Source organism: Artibeus jamaicensis, unplaced genomic scaffold, assembly GCF_021234435.1.
Source record: "Artibeus jamaicensis isolate MK-2021 breed Jamaican fruit bat unplaced genomic scaffold, CSHL_Jam_final contig_64, whole genome shotgun sequence".
In the NCBI taxonomy this organism is placed as follows: domain Eukaryota; kingdom Metazoa; phylum Chordata; class Mammalia; order Chiroptera; family Phyllostomidae; genus Artibeus; species Artibeus jamaicensis.
The window spans coordinates 6,067,838-6,091,375 of NW_026521911.1; the positions used below are offsets into that span (position 1 = coordinate 6,067,838).

Sequence of the window (23,538 nt, forward strand, 5' to 3'; positions counted from 1 at the left end):
CAAACTCCAGAAGATGCCACCCTCAACCCCCGGTGATAAGGTGTTACTTTTGTCCCATCACTTCTCGGTTCAGAAAGCCTCCAGCCCAGGCTTCCGGATCGAACTCCAGGGCTGGCCTCTACATCGAATCCCTCCTCGACCACTCCCGCCCTCGTCTGTGCGCTTCTCTGTCACCTACAGCACTTACCTCCTGTCCCACAAACCCCAGCCGTCACTGGCACAAACACCACAGTCAGGCTGATACGTGACCAGTTAACACATACTGACTTTACTTCCCCAACGATATGTGAGCTCTCTTTAGGGCAGGCCCATGTTTTTTTAATGTCTCTATCATCTCCATTATGGAACACAGGTGACTGATCAAATGGTTGATGGACCGAAAGGCTGCAAAGAGTACTGAGCCAGAAGTCAGGACTTTGGCCCCAAGGCCCATCTCTACCCCTCACTGACCTTGCAACCCTGAATAAGTGTCTGAACTACCACAGGCCTCAGGCAAAATGGATACAGTGGGGTGAGGGTTTGTCTTGTCAAGTTCTGAGGGTCACTACTCGGCTTAAACAGCACCACAGATAGAAGGAAGGCTTTGTAGGCTATAGTGCAAGTGCTAAGTGAAAGAAATTATGAGGAGGTGAGGGGACTAAGAAGTACAAATTGGCAGTTACAGAACAGCCGTGGGGATTTAAGGGACGACAAAGGAAATGGAGCAGCCAAAGAACTTGTGCTTATGACCCACGGACATGAACGATGGTGCGGGGACTGCCTGAGGGAGTGGGGGTGCTGGGTGGGGGGGAAAGGGGGAACAGTGGGGACAACTGTAATAGCATATTCAATAAAATATAACTTTAAAAGAGAGGAATTACTGTCATTGTGCTTTTTCATTAAAAAGAGGAGATTATATGCAGAGTTGGAATACTCTAGGTGGAAAACAAGTGACAACAGAAGTTAGATCCTTCAGCCTTTGAGCAGAGATTCAAGGGTGGCTTAGAAAATATTCTGAAGGTCTGATTTTGTTCTAATAGTCTGCTGGTCCACATAGGTTTGGCTTCAGTTTGGACTGGTTCTCTACATTGATTTTTGCAATCTCTGGTTTCATTTATAAATGAGTAAAATACTATGATTTAGACTTCCAAGCCCGGAATATGTTGTATTGTGGTTAACCACGAATGTTCTGCCGCTGTCAGTAGAATACCAGCTTCTCTGAGGCGGGGTCCGCTGCACTCTGGCCATTGTGTGTGTCCACAAACAGCTGCCAGTGCTGGGGGACCCGCCCGTCAGGGTCCGAGTACGAGGTGTCTTAAGTCCCATCAGTGACCGGGTGGTCCTTCGGTCTCTGGGGCACGAATAACCATGAAGTAGCAAGCTGCTGGGAACCCGAGTGCTACCTCCCCCTCCCCTGGGCCTCAGCGAGGGCTGCCACTGACCTCGGTGAAGTCGGCTGTTGTCCATGGCAGGGAGCGTGTTGCGCCTGGGGATGGTGGCCGCGGCAGAGACTGACCTGCTGCTCTCACCGACTGGAGGTCTCTGTTGAGGGCTGCCCCATCGAGGTGTTTCTGCCTGACTCGGCTTGGGGGGTCTGGGTGGGGGAGCTATGCCCGAGTCCCCAGGAGTGGCCACTGCCAGGGCATTGTGGTTCTTGTCCAGCGTGAATGTCCTAGGGATCTGGTAGGCTGAGAGTGGGGTGGACGGAACATCCATGTTGTCCACCAGGAGGTCCCCAAACTCCCGGCACAGGGTGTTGCTGGGCATCTTGAATGTGTACACTTCCTCATTATCTGTCTCAGAGCCCGTGAGGCTGCTCTTGGTGTGGCCATGGGAAGCCAGGCTCCGGGGAAGGTCATAGGTACTGTCTCTGAACTCTGTGTTGTGCCTGCTTGGCTTGGGGAGGCTATAGAAGCCATGGACTTGACCACTGACCCCATTGACACAATGTCCATTGCCCTGGGCAAGTCTCTGTACGGCTGTGTCACTCCTCATGAGGAACGAGGCCCTGGTGCCCTGAGAGAAGCTGGCACTCCTACAAGAGAGAAAGAGGGGGAGGGCGAGGGTTAGAGGAGGCCCGGACTGCCCACCCAGGGAGGGCAGCCGGCATGTTCAAAGCTGCATGCAGCCCCTTGGTGTGAGGAAAACACAGGCTGAGGAGCAGGCCTGAGGTTTATCTCAGTTTACCAGCTGTGTGACCTTGGGCAAGGCACTTTCTCTTTCTGAGCTTCAGTTGATACATCTGCAAAAACGATGATTAAAAACACACCGTGAAGGTTCAGAAATTGGACTCTGGTATACAGATGTTCGATCAATTTAGCCTTAACTCTGCTCCCTACCCCCAAATGGTTGTGATTAGCAGGAGCTGATCTTACCTGTGTTCCCCCCGCCACAGTTATCAACAAGCCAGTTCTACTGCTGACGTGCTCACTGTTTTAAGGCAGAATGTATATATTGAATACGAAGGCTGAGAGGTAGTAGCAAGAACCCTTAAGCCAGTGTCAGAAAACAGCAAACAAATCATTTTCTCCAAGTCTCACTGTCCCCATGTAAAATGAGTTAGCTTTCGGGGGTTCGAGTGTTGATGTTCTAAGTGACAAAAAACTATTGACACGTGAGCTACAGATTCCTTTTCTACCATGTATTATGGCTTGTTGAGAGGCATTTATAAGGAGAATTACCTCCTTCCAGAAGCTTAAATATCTACAGAAGGATAGTTTCCTGTATGGGAACTACATTCAGGATAGCAAAAGCTTTATAACTATCTTTTCCAAATTTAGGTGTTTGGAAAATAAGGCAAAGTGAACAGTTTAAGGACCTAGGAGTGGGGGGTAGGGGAGTGTTAGGTCCCGGTGCTGCCACTGGTGTGTCCTGTGAGCCCTGGTGCCCTCCCCGGGGGGACTGAGCGGGTCTCCTAGGCTCTGTGGGTCCACACGGCTCTGGAGCATCATGAGCCTTGGGCTTTACAGGTGTGGCTTTCACACTGGACACCGTGCAAGTAGGGATCCAGGTCTGGTTTTCTCTCTCTCACATAATTCATCACAGGATTTCACTTGGGGGAAAAATCATGACTTTAGAACAATCTTTTATACTCGGTCATCTGGGGGGCTTTCTAGGTCTATCCATATTGTTGCAAATGGTAAACTCCTAAGAATCTGATAAAAAGCCCTTGGAATTTCTCACCAGTATAAGACTGTGTGTGTGCATATGTATATATATGTAAATCTGCATGTTAAATCTAGGGGACGAGGGTGTCACAAACTCTGAGGCAACTTGGGCCTCAAACAAACTCTTTCAGCTCACGAGCAGCTTGTTGTATACGGATGTGACCACCAGAGGGTGGTAGAAAATAGGGCCCAGAGGCCTTGATGGAGGGAGGGAAACAGCTGTCCAGGTCAGGCTCTCTCTTCTGTCAATTTGCACCCATTCAGTCCCCCAAGCTTCACCGGCCTCCTCTCTAGGCCTCTGTGTTCTTTCTCCCTTTCTATTCCACTCCACACACATAACCAAGCCAACAGCCACAGGCCTAGTTCATCGAACACCTAGCCTTTAGTCAATGGAGTGCTTGGAGCAGAGGATGGGCGAGCCAATGATAGGCAGAAGGTCTTCATGCGGTTTGCATCTGTCTTTGGTGCCTTTCATTTTGTTTTAGAATTTCCAGCTCTCTGCTGGATGCCCCTGTCTGGATTAGTTCATTCAGCACACATGTACTGATGCTCTAGACTCCATCTGGTCAGGTACACTGGATACCGACAGAGGTGCCTCCTGCCCCAGTGGGGGGAAGGGCAGCAGTGGTGGAGGCCAGGACTTGCATGCAAATCATGACAGTCAAGTGGGTGAGTGAGCGCTGTGACAGATTTACACTAACTCCCCCTGGGGGTGGCAGTACAAAATGTGGAGGGATGCTTCTTCAAAGACATTGCTTTTGAGTGAGTCTGGCAACTGGCCAGGCAAAAGGCCAGAGAAGGGAAAGGTGTTCCGGTTAGAGGCACAAAGAAGTAGAACGTAACCTGGCAACTCCAGGAACTGCAAGCTGCATGGGCTGCAGCAAGTAGGGCTGAAAGAAGACAGTGGGGCCGGGGCCAGGCCAGGCCAGGGCTGATGGGAATATGGGGCCCCTGGAAGGGTTTTAAGGTGGAGGTGGGGCTGGGGTGGGGAGCGCATTACAGGTATTCTGCAGTAACCTTAAACATATTCCAGAACGAATTCATTGTTTTCCTCCTGACCCTCCTGTTTTGGAAATGGCACCAGACATTCAAGCCTGAGAGTTACCCACACTGTGAGTTTTCATTCAATAACCCCACAGGTCCCACTGAATCCACCACAATTCAGGTCCTCCTGATTCTTCCCATGACACAAGGGCTAGTGGAAAGTCTCCCTACCATCTGCCCAGGACCTCTCTGATGCTCATGACACCCCACTGACATTTACTTTCCTAACTCCCAAGTGTAGACGTTTTCACAACTGTCGCATTGCCTGTAGGACGAGGCCACATTCCAACTGCAACGCAGCTCTCCAATGTCCTCTCCCTAGGCCCCCTTCCCACTCCAGGGTCCACACACGCCAAACTGGCCAGTGTTCCCTGTAGGCCCCACGCAGTTGAGCCCCTGGGCTCAGTTGTGTTGTTTGCTCTGTCTGCAGAGTTCTTACTTCCATCTGGCAACCTCCTACTCCTTTATCCTTCAAACTCAGCTCAAATGGCACATCTGTGAAAGCTGTTTCTCACCATCCTCTACCTCCAAGTATAATCAGTTACTTTCTTAACTCTGTTCTTGGAGTGGGTAGCAATTGTAATCTGTGTCATGTACTATTGCTACTTGTCTTCTCCACAAAACTATGATTTCATACAGGAAAGAAACTCTCTTATGTGTTTTTCTTCCCTCAGCACCGGATTAGTACTTGTCACATAGTAAATAATGAATACATGTTTGTTGAATGAACAACAAATGAATGTATGAACAGACCAATGAACGAAGAGGAGTATTGGTGCTGCCATCCCCTTTCCTGAGCTTAGCCTAATAAACCCTTTGGGTCAGCAACTAACCCCTATCCCCTTTCAGAACCCACTAGCTATGTCCCAACTGCCTGCTGTCCAGGCATCCTCCTCTAACTCACGGAAGGACACAGTCATCTTTAAACAGGTCCCTGATGGTGGAAGCTCCAACCCCAGGCTTGTGTTATTCACCATTCTCTGGAATGCTTATTTGGCTCATCAAAACTTACATAAAATGAGTCCTGACTGGTGTGGCTCAGTGGATTGAGTGCCAGCCTGTGAACTAAAGGGTCGCTGGTTTGATTTCCAGTCAGGGCACATGCCTGGGTTGCGGGCCAGGTCCCCAGTGAGCAGCATGCGAGAGGCAACCACACACTGATGTTTCTTTCCCTCTCCCTCCCCCTCTCTAAAAACAAACAAATAAATAAAATCTTTAAAAAAATCAAAATGCAAAACAAGCCTTTTTGGTCCACAAAGGTGTTACAGTCCCTCTAATCCTCCTTTCCACTTCACCGTACCTTCCTCTACCCCCGCCACACTTCATGCTTCCATTGCTGCACTCACTTACTCTGCCTTGTGTGAAAGCGACTTGGGTCTGTGTCTTCCACTTCTACCAGACCCTGTGATCCTAGAAGACAGAGGACCTGTCCTGTGCCAGGTGTAGTGGCAGAACTGGGTTCTAGCACCCAGGTATCAAGATGCTCTGCTTAAAGCCTACCTTGATTTGGGCAAAAAATCAAGAGGCGAATTTTGAGCATTCAGAAATCCAGTGGCCTTTAAAACTTCCAGATGAACCTGTATTGAGGCCCATGTCACTGTGATGGGCTTCATTGCTTTCCTGGGAAAGATACCTGGAAGCAGAGGGTTTGGATACAGGCTTCTCTTCCAGGGCTGTGCACAGACAAGCCTCTTAAAGTGAGTGTGGCCCTGTGCCAGACACATCACGCAGGATGTAGCTTTTAAACCTAACGGTTCTGAGAGACACGCATTACCCTCACATTCTAGATGAGAGAATGGTAAGTGGTGGAGTTGTATAGGAAGATATTCCAACACATCTTCCTGTGTGTAGGGGCGCTCTCCAGGGGGCAGAGAGAAGTTTAAGAAGAGACACTCCTGGAAGCCAGCAGCTCAGTGCCTTTCCTTCCTGGTCCCGGCTGACAATGGCTCCCAGTGCTGTGGGTGGGGGGAGCGGGGAGGACTGCAGCACCTGTTGCACGTCTGGTCTTAATGGCAACCCAGAACCTCTACCTGGCTTTTAGGGATGGTTTCCTAGTTTTCCCAGACACTTTAGTTGGCACTTGGTTTTTGGTGCATTTACATACAATTGCATGTACCATACTACACCAGGCTTTTACTCTTTTCCAACTTCTAGACTATAAGTACTTTAACAATAAAAGGCCTGGTCTAATTTTTAATGGACATGTCCCTGTTTAAGACAATTTACTATTTAAACACTTGTAAGTAAATTAACCACCATTTATGGTTCTGTAGTTGCCACTGGCAAACTTTTTAAATTATATATTTTTTAAATTACAGCTGAGATTCAATATTATATCAATTTCAGGTATACAGCATAGTGGTTAGACATTTATATAACTTATGAAGTAATTCTCCAATAAGTCTAGCACCCACCCAGCACCATACATAGTTGTTACAGTATTATTGACTCTATTCCCTATGCTGTACTTTACATCCTTGTGACTATTTTGAAACTACCACTTTGTACTTCCTGACCCCTTCATCTTTTCCACCCAGCCATGTAACCCTCCTCCCTTCTGGCAGTCATCGGTTCTGCATGTCTATGAGTCTGTTTCTGTCTTGTGAGCTCATTTATTTGGTTTTTAAGTGGCACATATGAGAGGAATCATATGGTATTTGTCTTTATGTGTCTGATTTACTTCACTTAGCATAATACTCTCTAGGTCTATCCAGATTGTTGCAAATGATAAAATTTCATTCTTTTTACAGCTGAGTAATATTCCATTGTATATATGCACCACATCTCCTTTAGCCAACTGGCTGTCAATGGACACTTAGGCTGCTTTCATATACTGGCTATTGTAAATAATGCTGCAATGAATGTGGTAGAACATCTATCTTTTTGAATTAGTGTTTTTGATTTCTTTGGATAAATACGCAGAAGTGGAATTGTTGGGTCATAAGACAGTTCCATTTTCAATTTTTTGAGGAGGCCCTGTACTGTTCCACAGTGGTTGCCAGAATCTGCATCCGCACCGGCAGTGCTCGAGGACCCCCTTTCTCCACACCCTCACCAGCTGTTCTTGTTTGTTGGTTCATTGATGATGGCCATTCTGACAGGCGTGAGGTGATATCTCATTGTGGTTTTATTTTGCTTTTCTCTGATGAATAGTGTCACCAGCTGAAGGGCAAAAATAAATCCAATGGAACTAACTGGTTTTCAAAGACAAAAAGGACTCAGCTTGTCTTGACAGTGTCAGTTCCAAACTCCTTCATTGGCAATAGTTACTGTTCTGAATATTTACTTATTTTAGCTCAGTGGACAAGCTGGATTTTGAAAACTGAAGTCATTTTAACCAGAATGTATATGACTCAGTACTTGAGGGAAGAATAGGGGCTAGTATGGTAGAAAAAGTAATGCTGATATACGGAACATTTTCAAAGACAGACCACATGATAGAACACAAGAGAAACCTCAACAAATTTAAGAAAATTGATATCATATTAAGCATTTTCTCAGACCATAAGGGTCTGAAACTAGAAACCAACCTCAAGGAAAAATTCAAAAATATTCAAACTGATGGAGACTAAATAGCATGCTATTAAACAATAAGCAAGTTAATAAAGAGATAAAAGAAGAAATAAAAAATTTCTGGAAACAAATAGAAATGAACACGCAACAGTCCAAAACCTGTGGGACACAGTAAAGGCAGTCCTGACAGGGGAGTTCATAGTGACACAGGCCTACCTAAAATAGAGAAAGATTTCAAACAAACAACCTAACCCTACACCTATAAGAACTGGAGGAACAACAACAAAGAAGGCCCAGAGTGAGTAGAAGGAGAGAAATAAATAATCAAGATCAGGGCAGAATATAATGACATAGAAACTAAAAGGACAATTTAAAGGATCAATAAATCAAGGATCTGGATCTTTGAAAAGATAAACAAAACTGACAAGCTTTTAACCAGATTCATCAAGAAAAAAAGAGAATCCAAATAAATCAAATCAGAAATGAAAGAGGAGAAATTGTAACTCATACTGCAGAGATACAAAGGACTGTAAGAAATTACTATGAATAACTATATACCAAGAAAATTTGAAAACCTGGGTGAAATGGACAAATTTCTAGAAAAATATAATCTTCCAAAACTGAACCAAGAAGAAGCAGAAAGCCTAAATAGACAGAGCTGGTGAAATTGAAGCAGTAATCAAAATCTCCTGCCACGCAAAAGCTCTGGACCAGATGGTGTCACAGAAGAATTTTACAAAATATTTAAGGAAGAGCTAATACTTCTCAGACTGTTCCAAAAAATCCAAGAAGAGGGAAGCCTACCAGACTCTTCTTATGAGGCCAGCATCATCCTAATCCCCAAACCAGACAAAGACGCAAAAAAAGAAAACTACAGGCCAATACTGCTGATTTACATAGACACTAAAACCCACAACAAAGTACTGGCAAACCAACCACATCCAGCAATACATCACAAAGATCATACATCATGATCAAGTGGGATTCATCCCAGGGATGCAAGGATGGTACAGTATCCACAAATCAATAAACATAATACATCACATAAAAAAAAGAAAAGATAAAAATTACATGATCATATCAATAGATGCAGAAAAAGCATTTGATAAGGTACAGTACCCATTTATGACAAAAACACTTAGCAAAGTGGGAGTAGGGAAAGCATACCTCAACATAATAAAGGGCATATATAAAAAACCTACAGCCAACATCATACTGAGTGGACAAAAACTCAGAGCTTTCCCATTAAGATCACGAACAAGACAAGGATATCCACTTTCACCATTTCTATTCAACATAGTACTGGAAGTCCCAGCCACAGCAATCAGACAAGAAAAGGAAATACAAGGAATCCAAATTAGAAAAGATGAAAGAAAACTGTCATTGTTTGCAGTTGACATGATAGTGTACATAGAAAATCCTATAGACTCTACCAACAAATTGCTCAACCTAATAAATGAATTTGGCAAAACAATGGGATACAAAGTCAATATCCAGAAATCGAAGGCATTTTTGTGTACCAACAATGAAACATCAGAAACAGAAATCAGGAAAAAAATCCCACTAAGGAATAAACCTAATGAAGGAGGTAAAAGACTTATACTCAGAAAACTATGCAACAGAGAAGAAAGAAATTAAGGAAGAGCAAATAAATGAAAACATATAGCATGTTCATGGATTGGAAGAATTAACATCATCAAAGTGTCCATACTACTGAAAGCAATTTATAGATTTAATACAATCAATGCAATCCCTATTAAAATACCAATGATATATTTCACAGATGTAAAAAAAAACATTTCAAAAATTTATATGGAACCATAAACAACCCCAAATAGCCGTGGCAATTTGGAGAAAGAAGAACAATGTAGGAAGGATCACCATACCTGACATCAAACTGTATTACAAGGCGACAGTAATCAAAACAGTCTGGTACTGGCATAACAACAGACACATAGATCAATGGAACAGAATAGAGAGCCCCGAAACAAACCCAAGTCTTTATGGTTAATTAATGTTCAACAAAGGGGGCAGAAGCATAAAATGGAGTAAAAATAGCCTCTTCAACAAATGGTGTTAAGACATTAGGACAGCTACATGGAAAAAAATGAAATTCGACCACCAACTTACATCATACACAAAAATAAACTCAAGATAGATAAAAGACTTAAATATAAGTCATGATGCCATAAAAGTCCTAGCAGAGAACGTAGGCAGGAAAATGTCAGATAGTTCACGCAGCGATGTTTTCAGCAACATGTCCCCTCGAGGAAAAAACATAAAGGACAGAATAAAAAAATGGGACTTCATCAAAATAAGAAGCTTCTGCATGGCTAAAGAAAAAATTAGCAAAATAAAAAGTGAATCAACTGTATAGGAAAATACATTTGCCAATGATATCTTGGACAAGGGTTTGATCTCCAAAATATATAAATAACTCACATAACTCCACTCCAGGAAGACAAACAATCCAATTAAAAAATGGGCAAAGGACCTGAACAGACACTTCTCCAAGGAGGACATACAGAGGGCCCAGAGACATATGAATGGATGCTCAGCATCACTAGTCATCAGAGATGAAAATTAAAACCACAATGAGATACCACTTCACACCAGTGAGAATGGCCATCATAACCAAATCAACAAACAATAAGTGCTGGCGAGGTTGTGGAGAAAAGGGGAATCCTAGTACATTTTTGGTGAGAATACAGACTGGTGCAGCCTCTGTGGGAAACAGTATGAAATTTCCTCAAAAAACTAAAAATGGAACTGTCTTTTGACCTGGCAATTAATTCATGGCTGGGATTATACATAAGAATCCTGAAACACTAATCCAAAAGAACCTATGCACCCCAATGTTCACAGCAGCACAATTTACAATAGCCAAGTGCTGGAAGCAGCCTAGGTGACCATCAATAAATGAGTGGATCAAAAAACTATGGTACATTTACACAGTGGAATAGTACGCCGCAGAAAGAAAGAAGGAGCTCCTACCCTTCACAACAGCATGGATGGAACTGGAGAGCATTACACTGAGTGAAGTAAGTCAGGCAGTGAGGGACAAATACCATATGATCTCACCTATAAGTGGAACCTAATCAACAAAACAAACAGGGAAGCAAAATATAATCAGAAACATTGAAATAAAGAAAAAACTGACAGCAACCAGAGGGGAGGAAGGAGGGAAATAATGGGGAAAAGAAGGGAAAGGGTCATCAAAGAACATGTATAAGGGCCCATGGACAAAGCCAAAGGGGGCTAGGATTGAGGGTGGGAGGTGGGGGTGAGTGGGGCAGGGAAAGTGGAGGTGGGAAAATGGAGATAACTGTATTTGAACAACAATAAAAATGATAAAAAATAAAAGTAATGATGAATACATCATGGTTTTATCTCTAATGTGCTTAATGTATTATAACTGTATATTGGGTTCTCCCATAAATGTAAAATGGAATAGATAGAAGGCTGGCATTATTGGCCTCATAAATATGATTTGACTTTAGTAGTCCAGTCAGGCATATTTTTATTTAAAACTTTATTTATTTATTTATTTTTAGAGATGGGAAGGGGAGGGGAGAGAGAAAGAGAGGGAGAGAAACATCGATAGGTTGCCTCTCTTATGTGCTCCAACTGGGGAGTAGCCTGCAGCCCAGGCACGTGCACTGACCGGGAACTGAAGCAGTGACCTTTTCGCTTTGTGGGACATGCCCAACCAACTGAGCCACACAGGTCAGGGCCAACCAGGCATATTTATGTCTATGATTGACAGCAATGAATGAGCTGGTTCTCTCTTCAAAGTCCCTGCTCAAGGGAGCCCTATGAGTCAATTTTGGAGATGAATGAGATAACAAATGTAAAAGTGCTTCTGAACTGTAAAGCATTATTCCTTTTTTCTAGAGCACCTAGTATGTAATGTGAACGGCAGAATCAGTGTAGGATTAAAGCCCACCCACATTCTTGCCAACACTTGGCACTGCTAGACTTTTTTTTACCCATTCCAGTAGTGATGAAGCAAAACCACATTTAGGTTTTAATTTGCATTTTCTTGATGATTCAGCATTTTTTCATGTGCTTAATTGTCCATTCCTGTACCTTCTATGTGTTCAAATCTTTGCCCACTTAAAAAATTGGGTTGTCTTTTAAAAGAATTGAGCCATAATAGTTCTTTACATAGTCTAGAAATAAATATTTTGTCAGATATACATGCTTTGAATATTTTCTCATATTTTATAACTTGCCATTTTGCTTTCTTATGGAGTTCTTCTAGAGAGCAAGGGTTTTAATTTTGATAAAAACTACTTTATCAGATTTCCGCCAAGATGGAGGTATAGGTGGATGTGCCGTGCCTTCTCACACAACCAAGTTTAGGGACAACTAAATATTAGCAACACAAAACACAGCCAGAACACAGAAAATTGAACTTTTCGGAAGTCTGTTAACAACAAATTCTGCAGCCTGACCGGTAAGGGGCAAAACCAGTGGCTGGTGGAGTGGGATTGCACAGGAGGACTCGGTCAGACTGGCTCAGGCACGGAATCCAGAAGCGGAATCCAGGCACAGGGTTGGACCTAGTGAGCGACCCAGCGAGTGACCAGGCGAGCGACCGGGAGGAGACAGCGGGGAAGCGGTGCTGCGTGTTGACTGGGGTCGCCTATTTGTGCGCGAGCGAACAGGCGAGGGAGTGGGCGGGTTCGACCTGGGCCGGCGTCCCTGCGGCTAGCGGCAGTAGAGGGCGCCGCCATTTCCCCGCTCTGACCACGCCCCCACACACAGCATCACAACCCAGCGACCTGGGAGTCCAAGGCTCCGCTTCTCACACTTAAAGGGCCAGAACAGACCAAAAATGTCGCAAATTCTCAAAATCCCTGAGCCCATAGACCTAAGCGATGAAGAAATAGCAAAACTCTCAGACGCACAGTTTAAAACACTGGTAATCAGGATCCTCACAGAACTGGTTGATTATAGCCACAAATTAGAGAAACATATGAAGACGAAACTAATTGAAATGAACGGAATTACACAGGAAACCAATAGCGATGAAAAGGAAACTGGGACTCAAATCAATGGAGTGGACCAGAGGAAAGCAAATAATGGCCAAACAGAAAAGAGTCAGGAAGCAAGAATTCAAAGAAATGAGGAGAGTCTTAGGAACCTCCAGGACATCTTTAAACGCTCCAATATCCGAATTATAGGCGTACCAGAAAGGGGAAAGGCACAGCCACCAGTGGAAAACTTATTTGCGCAAATAATAAAGGAAAATTTCCCCAATCTGGCAAAGGAAATAGACTTCCGGGAAATCCAGGAAGCTCAGAGAGTCCCAAAGAAGTTGGACCCTAGAAGGAACACACCAAGGCACATCTTAATTACATTAGCCAAAATTAAAATGAAGGAGAGAATCCTAGAAGCAGCAAGAGCTAAGGGGACAGTCACCTACAAAGGAGTCCCCATCAGACTGTCAGCAGATTTCTCAAAAGAGACCTTACAGGCAAGAAGGGGCTGGAAAGAGGTATTCCAAGTCATGAAATCCAAAGACCTACAACCAAGATTGCTCTATCCAGCAAAACTTTCATTTAGAATGGAAGGACAGATAAGGTGCTTCTCAGATAAGACCAAGTTCAAGGAGTTCATCATCACCAAGCCCTTATTATATGAAATGTTAAAGGGACTTATCTAAGAAAAAGAAGTTAAAGAAACATGAACAGTGAAAGGACAACAAACTCACAGTTATTAACATCCATACCTAAAACGAAAGCAAACTAAAAGGACAGCTAGATCAGGAGCACAACCATAGAAATGAAGATCTCAAGGAGGGTTAGCAACAGGGGAGTGGGAGGAGGAGATAGGGGGAGAAGGTACAGAAAATAAGTAGCATAGACAGTAGAAAGAAAATAGATGGGGGGGCAAGAATAGCATGGGAAATATAGAATCTAAAGGACTTGAGACACATGGTCATAAACTAAAGGGGGGTAATGGTGGGGATGGGGGGTAGGGTGGAGGGGAATGAAGGGGGGAATAGAACAACTGTAACAGCATAATCAATTAAAAAAATAAAAATTAAAAAAAAATAAATTCCTACAGTGAAGTTAAAAAAAAACTACTTTATCAAACTTTTCTTTTATGATTCTGCTTTTTGTATCCTATATAAAAATTCTATGTAATGCAAGATCACAGAGATGTTTTCTTCTAGAAGTTTCATAGTACTAGACTTTACATTTAGGTCTCTGATATACTTGCATTCAATTTTTTTTATTGTCATCAAGGACATATTTTTTCATTGCTTTTAGAAAGAGAGGAAGGGAGAGGGGGAGGGAGAGAAAGAAACACAAATGCAAGAGAGAAGCAATGACTGGTTGCCACCTATATATGCCCAGACTGGGAGTTTTATGCATCTGGACCAGGGACTGAACCTGTAACCTAGGTAGGTGCCCTGACCAGGAATCAAACTCACAACCCTCTGGTTATGAAACAATGGTAAAACCAACTGAGCCACACCAGCCAGGGCCATTTGAGTTAACTTTTGAGTAGTGTAATATGAAGTAAGGGTTCTTTTTTATTTCTATCTGGATAACCAGCTTTTCCAGCATCATTTGTTGAAAAGACTTTCATTTCCCTATTGTCATCTTTGTCAAATAACATAACATATAGAAAAATTAAAATAAAAATAGCAGCTGACCTCTCATGAGAAACAATGAAGGTCAGAAGACTATAGCATGGCATCCTTTAAAATGATGAAAGAGCCCTGGCTGGTGTAGCTCAGTGGATTGAGTGCTGGCCTGCGAACCAGAGGATCATAGTTTGATTCCCAGGCAGGGCGCATGCCTGGGTCTCAGGCCAGTTCCCAGCAGAGGACACACGAGAGGCAACCATACATTATTTCTCTCCCTCTCTCCTTCCCTTCCCCTCTAAAGATAAATTTTTTAAAATGATGAAAGAAAATAAAACCATCACCCCTGAATTGTATACCCATCCAAAAATTTCTCTAAAATTATGGTGAAATAAAGATATTTCCAGATAAGTAAAAATTTGAAAAATACGTCATGAGGGGACTCACATGGAAAGAAATGGTAAAGGAAGTTCTTTAGGCTGAAGAGAAATAAAACCGAGTAAAAACCCCACTAGATTTGATTTCACACTCATATATATACTAATAAAGAACTTAGAAGGAAAAATATCCTTTTATAATTATGCAGATATTTACTCTTTTTGCTACTTTTCCTCACTCCTGAAGATCTTAGCTTCCTTCTGGTACTCTCTTGCTTCAGCCTGAAGAACTTCTGTAGCATTTTCAAAAATCTCCTGGAAATTCTCTTCTTTTTCTTTCAACTGAGAATATCTCAATTTTGTTTTCATTTCTAAAGGACATGTTTGCAGAATATAAACTTCTGGGTTGAAAGACTTTTCTTCCCTTTCCATTAATCTTAAGTATGTTTTCCTTTATCACATGGAGTATTGTTATAATGAGGGCTTTTAAATCTGTGTCTCCTAGTTTCTACACCTGGGGTTATTATGTTGAGCTTGACAGCTGTGCTTTCCCTTGAGACTGGTTACATTTTGAGATTCTCTGTATGCTGAGAAATTTGAAGTATGCACTGAATGTTGTGATCTTATGTTGTCTAGACCCTGGGCTCTGTTATAATCCCCTGGAGAATGTTGATGATTTTATTTTTGCAGGCAGTCAACTTGGTTAAGTTCAGACAGCAAGATTTGTTTTTTAAGATTTTAATTATTTACTTTTAGAGAGGGGAAGGGAAGGAGAAAAGAGGGAGAGAAATATCAGTGTGTAGTTGCCTCTTGTGCATCCCCTACTGGGGACCTGGCCTGCAGCCCAGGCATGTGCCCTAACTCGGAATCAAACCAGCAACCTTCTTCTGGTTCACAGACCGGCGCTCAATCCACTGAGCCACACCAGCCAAGGCCAGACTGCAAGTTTTGACTTTCCTTCTGTGTGTGGTAGTACAAGTATCTCACCTTAGTTTACAAAGCCTTTGCTGTGCTAGTTTGGGACTGTCTCACAGTTAGAAATGGAACTCCTAAAATTTTTTGCAGAGTTTCTCTCTCTCTCCTAAATGTAACAATCTCTTCATTCATTATCAATCCCCACCCCGTAGATCAAAGCAATACACACAATAATTTAAAGTCTTTGTACACTAGCTCCCAAATTTGGGTTTTACTTTGGTTTGTTTCTATGAACTGAGTTCTCTCAATTATGGGTCAACTTTCACAGTTTCTTCATGTGTCTGGCAATTTCTCATTGTATGCTAAATATTTTGGGTGATATATTTCTAGGAATTTCCTTGATAGGAAAAGCCATGAAAGTCGGACCCAGTCAGTGTGGGTCCCTTCTTTAAGAGTCAACTCTCCTTCAGTTTCTGCCTGCTTTTTGATTGCTATTAAATACTTTGAAACAGTTTTTGTGTGTCTGTGTATTTTGTTCAGAGTTCGTAATTGTTACAGTATGCTTAGTATCGTGCCAGCTACTCCACTACTACCAGAAACTAGACAGTCTTTCGGGAGTGAAGAATGCTTCCTTCCCACCCACCCGCCCCTCTTGGAATTCTGCAAAAAACATTTGAACTTATTTTTTCCAAATTCTCTCTGAGATCCTACTCATCACTCTCTTTTGCTCCAACACCCACACAAGTGAAAACAAAGACACAGAAAAAGCACATTTTGGTCAAAGCCCCACAGTAAAGGTGCTTCCCCCACTATAATAAGTTCTGTCACCTTTCCTATGTTTTCTCCACAGCACAGCTTTGTTCAAATCCTTATCATGTGCCTACTAGGTGCCCTGGGTCTTCAAAGAGCAGTAACATATTAATACAAAAATCCATAATACGAGGCAGAAAAAGCTGTGAGAGAGAGAATCAAAAACTGCTATGGGAATTCAGAGGAGAAATGAATTCCAGCCAGGAAGATTAAGAGAGGTTTTGCAGAGGACATGGGGGTGCAGAGAAAGTGAGCTCTAAGTGCTAATTCAAGCAGAGACATTTATATATTTGTTCTCAGTTGCTTTAGCGGTATCATGGGACTGGAGGTGGTGGTAGCTGTTAATATTACGTAAGGTCTTCTACTTAAAGTGTGAACTGCACACCATCTGGATGGCATCAGACACAGTTTCGCAGAAAGGCAGGATCTCAGGACCCACCCCAGGCCTGCTCAGCCAGAATCAGCATTTCAATAAGGTCCTCAAATATTTCATATGCACATTAAATACCGAGAGGCTTTCATAGAGAGCACCTAATCTTTCACTAGAACTATGATTGTAAGAACTCCTGCACACTCTCAACTCCCGGGAAATCACCCATGTAGTAGGAGGGGATGGCGCACAGGAGAGCGGCCGGTAACGTGTACTGAGTGTCTACTCCAGGGTACTTTATGTATGTTTTGTCATTTCACATTCATGAGTAAGCTTTTGAGTTAGTTACTTTCATCTAGCAGGTAAGGCGACTGAAAGTCAAGAAGGTTAACTAAGTGGCCGATGATCACAAGGACAGTGGCAGAATCCGAATCTGAACCCACGTCTGACCGACTCCGAAGCTCGTAATGTGCTTTCCGCTGCAGCGCACTGCCTGTCTCTGGTCTGCGATTCAGGAGGAGTCAGGTGCCATTAACTGTCTCAGTGGTCATGGTTAATTCACCCCACTGTTTTAGAACTCAGCTCTTCATGCATAAGTTGATGGAGGCTGAACTAGGGAAAATTCACAAACAAATGAATCAACTGGCATTTGAGGTATCACTGAGTCTGAGTGCTGGGAGCCTCTGTTGGGTGATGGTGATGGTGAATGACTCACAAAGCCAGAACCAGTGCAGCACAGTGTAGAGAAAAGAATTCAGGACCAGATACGAGAAGACCTGAGTTCTAGGGCTGCCTCTGTCACTTATTAGCTGTAAGCCTCCCTTTCTTCATCTTTGAAATGAAGAAAATGAGTTGTACTGGCTCTCTCAGTGGGTTTGACTGGTTCGAGTGAGATTATGCCTGAAAACAGTCTGTCAAGTGATATATTATACAGCCAGTCCTCATATTGCCATAATTTTCATAACACAATTTAGATATTTATAAATAAATTAATTAAGGAACTTGATTTGTAATCTGCTGGCCATGGTAGTAATTGGGATCTAACTCTGGCAAAGCCTATCAGCTCTGTGCTTTTGTTTCTCCTAACAGTGGAAATAAAAGGTAATAAACATACGCACAGGCCCTGCACCTGTGAGAGAGCTGCCAGTGTCAGGAAAACAAAGACCATTGTTCTGGAACAGGGAGTCCTTGCTGTGAATTCCCTGTGATGAAGGAGTTTCGTGCTGTACTATCCAGGATGGTAGTCACATGCAATAGTCACATACTGAGCACTTGAAAGGGTGGCTAGTGCAACTGATCAACTAAATTTTGAATTTTATTCAATTTTAATTAATTTTCATTAGCCACACGTGGACACTGGCTACCATATAGGACAGTGCAGCTCTATAGAAACAGTGAGGTATGGATTTGTTCAATAATGTTAAGGCTTTATAGCTATCTTCTTAAGGCCAACAAGTAAATTGACTTATCTTTTTCAATTCAGAAACTCTAGCCCTACAGGACTTTTTTTCCCCAAATTAAAAAAATTTTATAGCATGATTTTTGACAACGGGAGGTCTCTCTGGAATACAGTGATCGCTGTACAGCAATAGAGATGATACCAATGAAATGTGGTGGTCACCTAAGCCAGAAAACGATTTGTTTTATAAGTACACATTTTACCACCCAAAAAGCTATTATATCGTATTCCTTTGTCTTTAAAATGAAAGAACAGAGACTGAAAAGTTCGAGTCTGTGTGAGCAGTCACCGCGGTCTCCTACCTGGCATTTTCTGCTCTCCGGCTTATACACTGGTGCAGGTAGACATACTCCTGAGGCGCACTGGTGGACAATGGGGGCTGCATGTGGTTTGAGCCAGGTGGTTCGAATGTGAACAAGGTGGGCTGGCTGGAGTGCGACGGGGCTGAGGATTTTCGCTCTCGGAGAGGGTGCTGACTGGAGCTGCTGAGCTCAGCTGGAGAGGAGCGGGGCCCGTGACTGGCTGAAGAAATGTTTCTCAGGGAATCTGTGAAAAGGAGAGAGGACTCTGTGAACGAAAAAGGAAAGAAAGGTGCCTTTTTTCCAAAGTGGGTTGTCAGAGGAAGAAAACTATCAGCAGTAGAGTCGATGGTCCAGCAGCAGCATTTTCTCCCTCCCATGTCCCTGCCCCCCCCTCCCAGAGGAGGGCTGTGGCCCACTGGCCACCGTGGCTGAGAAGGAGGTGCTCTGTACATCTGCACTGCTCGTGGAGTCGCCTGGAAGCCGCTCTCACTGCTGGAGCAGCACGGCCCCACTTCCAGGAGGTACGGCTCCCCGTGGTGCAGGAACAGGGCTCGGGCTCTCTGGAGCAGTGAGCACCACTGCTTTCCTTCTCCGCAGTGGCTTCTGTTGTCATCGCCTCCCTCACAGACAAGGCTGCTTTGTTAAATGAAGCTTTGCTTCCTGAAGACTCCTTAATTGAGTCCCTGGACTGTGCCTTACTACATTAACGATAAAAGCACAAATGTATTTGGAGCTGTCCCTTAAGACTTGTCCCAGCTCCTCCAGCCTGCCCTTCCCAGTCCTCTGAGGATGGCAATGTCTCCCACACCCCAAATCCTGTACCTACTACTCTCTGTCTACTGGTCTTTTTCTCTTAACTCTTATCTTAAGGTCTCGTCTGTTACATTAGAAAGGAAGCAAGCTATTAAGGACATAATAGCTTAGAGTGCTACACCCCATGCCAAAGGGTATTCATTTGACTGGCTCTCTAAGCTTGGTTTAAATTCTAAGCATAACATACAAGGCCTTTCACAGCCTGACCTATTTCCTGCTTTTCTCCTTCCACACTCAAGGCATATGGAAGCATCATCAGTCCCTGAAAATACCAGCTCCTTTTATGATTCTTCGTTATGCTGTTCCTTCCACCTGGATTTCACGTCTATTCTCCTGGCACTCAGATGCAGGCTTTGAGACCTGACATGGGTATCACATTCTCTCTGAAACCCTCCTGGACGTGGTCATTCATTACTCGGGGTGCCAGGAGCACTTGGCCCATGCTTCATTATAGCTACTGTTACTTTGCTTCTTTGCCTAGCCCATGGGTCTCTAAGAACAGAGACCGGTGTCTCAACAGTCTCCGCATTTGCCTAATCAAGGCTAGGTACATAGAAAGTTCTCAGTCTGTGTTTGCAGAATAGGAAAACGTGTTCATTCATCATTTAATAATTCCAACAGTGAACTTTCTTGTGTAAAAGAAATAAAGGTTTAAAGGTGTAATTTCTGGTGTTAGGGTACTAGTAGGGGATAATATTTCAGTGGCCTGGATGGTGGCTTCCTAGGGGTATTTAAATCATTTCAGAGCGCGCACAGTTCTGCTTCCACCGCCTGTTATCTGACCTGTCTCAGCTCGTCCCCTTCTGAAGGCCCTCGGCAGGATCACCAGCTCACTGAAGCTCTGCAGCCTTAATTACTCTCCAGTTGTTCCAGGTGCCAGGCAGGACAACTGTGCCAGTGTACAACAGAAAAAGCCATGGGCCTTTGGGGAAAAACTGTCCCAGTGACAGCTGTGTTGACCTCCAAAATGAATTCCCATTACAGGTCTTGTACTGAAGTGGACACGTGTTAACAGAATCAGTGGCTTCATGACTCCATTAGCCTCGCAAGATGAACTCTCTAATGGCAGAGGAGAGAGGGTGTATGCTGGGGGATGGAGCGGTCCTGGTGCCAGGGATGAACCTGCTGCCTGAGAAGACGCAGGGAAGGTGCCAAGGGCAAAACCTCTGATGCAATTCTACAGTCACTGCGGTCTTTTTGGACACCTCTTCCTCAGCCCACCTCTTCAATGAACCTCCTCTCTCTTGAGGACTCTGCCCCAGACCCTGCCGTAGCTTCAGTCTCATTCAGGAGGATCTCCTGGAGTATCCTGTCTGCTCTCAGAGCTTCAGTGGCCACCTGCGTGATGACAACACTCAGCTCTCTCTCCTGGGCTCCCTGTCATGTGTCTGTCCGTTCGGCTGGGCATCTCCATTCACATGTTCCACAAGCAGGTCAAGCTCAACAACCTAAATTGAACTCTTCAACCTTGTCCTTTGTTCTCTGTCTCAGTGAAGCACATCAATATCACCATCCAATCAGTTCTCCAGCCAGAAACCTAGACGTTACCTGTGACTCTTGCCTGTTTCTCAACAACTACATCACGTCACTGAGCCTCTGCCCTGCTTAAAGTTCTTCAATGGATCCGTGATCCTCAAGATGACTTACAAAGCTCTCTCTCTCTTTAAAACCACTTTCCTGTTTATTTCTTCAACCTTGTTTCTCACCAGTGCTTCCTTGTATTGCAAAGATAATTTCAGGAAAATACCAACCTCTCCCTTATCACTCCATGCTCAATCATTAGGCCATAAACTCAGTACGGGCAGGGTGTCTGTCACTTTTGTAACACTTTATCTCCAGCATTCACCCAGTGTGGGACACAGCTCGATAAATACGTGTTGGTTAAATAAATGAAATACATAGCATAGTAGGTCACACTCCCTCAGTAACTTCCTTAGTGTCCAGGTTCCCCAGCATGACAAGAAAAGCCATTCTGTCACAACCTACTCATCCTGTCTTGTTACTTAATACATCTTCCATGCTGCCCATGCTGAATGCTTGGACTGTGGTCTTTGTAAGAGAGGAGTGACCTGGCCTCACCTCTGGGGCTCTCTGCCTCCAGCTCAGGCTATGGAATCGAATCTGTGCCCCAGTCCATTTACCTGCAGAGAAGTCATGTCATCTTTCTGAGTTTTGGTTTCCTCACTTACAGATTGACATAGGGTGGTTATAAGGGTAAAATGCATTAAGGGCGTAGAAAATCCTGCATGTTGTGAGTACTGAAAACATGTTCTAGCCACTTCTGTATCCTTGGTGCCTAGAACAGTCCTAGCACATAGTGGGTACATATCTGTTGAATGAATAAAAGAATCTTCCATGGCACAAAACCCCAGACATGTTTGTTTCTTGTGGTCAAAATCAGAGAAGTTTTTAAAAGGTCTGTTAATAAGATGAAGCAAGGGTTAGGGTGAGTCGGCGCACAGACACTGCTCCATTCTACCAGCATGAAGCAATGTCTACGAAACCAGTCAGCACCGTAACGGTTGAAGCCCCAGAAAAGTTCTTTCAAAGCTGTTTTGGTACCACACTTTGCCAAAATTCCACTGTGTTTGCACTGTTCAAAGATTTCAAGCTGAATTTATGTGATTATTCCTTATTGCCTGTACTAAGTTGAATAGTGTCCCTTCCAAAATTCCTGTCTACCTGGAATCTCAGAAAGGGACCCTATTTGAAAACAGGGTGTTTGGGATGTAATTAGTTAAGATGAGGCCACAGTGGATGAGGGTGGGCCCTGACCCAGTGACTGGTGTCCTTAAAAGCAGAGAAAACAGAGACGCAGACACATGCAGGGAGAGTACACCACGTAACGACAGAGGAGGGACCAGGTAAGTAAGAGGGCAATACAGCCACACAAGGAAATGTTGTTCAGCCACAGAAATGAATGGCATACTGATACAAGCTGCAACACAGATGAACCTTCAAAACTCTTTGCTAAGTGAAAGAAACCAGTGCTAAAAGACTATAGGTTGTACGGCTTCATCTACACAAAACATCTAGACTAGGCAAAGCCATAAAGATAGAGAGTAAACTCGTGCCTGCTTGGGGGGTGGAAATGGATAGTAACTGCTAATGAGTATAACGTTCCTTTTTGGGGTGATGAAAATTTCCTAAAATTGTGGTGATGGCCGCATGACCCTGTGTGAACATGCTATACTGCTGAACTGTATACTTTGAATAGGTGAATTTTGTGGTATGGGAAATAAGAGCTCAGTAAAGTTATAAACACACACACAGTTTGACAGTTTCTCAAAAAGTTAAATATAGAGTTACCATATGACCCAGCAATTCCACCCACAGGTGTGTACCCAGGAGGATGAACCCACGTGTCCACACAAAAACTTGTACACGAATGTTCACAGTAGCATTACTCATAACAGGCAGAAGTGGAGACACCCCAATGCCTATAAACTGATCAATGCATAAAGAAAACACGGCATGTTCTGTACAATGGGATATTGTTCAGCAGTAAAAAGAACAAAGTATGAATACATGTTATAATATGTATAAGCCTTGGAAACATTATGCTAAATAAAACGAAGCTAGATTTCATTGATATGAAATGACCAGAATTGGGAAATATATAGTCAGAAAAAGAGAACAGCAGTTCCCTAGGGTGGGGTGAGCGAGGATGGAGAACAGGAAGTGATTGCTAATGAGTGCGATGAGGTTTCTTCTTGGGGTGATAAAAATGCTCCAAAAGTAGACTGTGCTAGTGGCTGCACAGCCCTGTGAATATGCTAAAAAACACTGACTTGTACACTGTAAGGGGATGGTGTACAGTATGTGAATCTGGAAAACACACATACACACGCACGAGCCCTCTGCAAAGTATGAAGTGTTTAGTATATGCAAGAGACCAACAGTACTGCAATTAAAGACATCTGACCTTTAGCTGTTATTTCCTTTTTGAGGAGAAAACTGAGCACGCGGTAAACACCAAGTCCTTACTGAAGTACATGGAACAAGAGACACTGTCCCTTTCCTATGTTCAGCTCCCTGTACCTCCTCTGACCCCAGTGTTTTGGGCTTCACCCTACAATTATAGAAAGGCAATGAAAATTTCAGCAAAACAAAATAGCAAGAATGCCTGGTTTGGGGTGAAAAGACCCAAGCGGTCTGAATTCCAGCTCTCAGTGGTTGGACCTCATG

At 43.6% G+C, this 23,538-nt stretch overlaps 1 protein-coding gene across 1 annotated transcript in view; it reads right to left on the reverse strand.

Moving 5' to 3' along the window:
- Positions 1–23,538, reverse strand: part of GAB2 (GRB2 associated binding protein 2) — a 179,780-nt gene that overhangs the window by 9,747 nt on the left and 146,495 nt on the right. Inside the window, exons 3-4 of the mRNA XM_037138548.2 lie at positions 18,538–18,781; positions 1,422–2,014 (exon numbers count right to left, since the gene is read on the reverse strand). Coding sequence (XP_036994443.2) covers positions 1,422–2,014; positions 18,538–18,781 — 837 coding nt within the window. The remainder of the gene's footprint in view (positions 1–1,421; positions 2,015–18,537; positions 18,782–23,538) is intronic.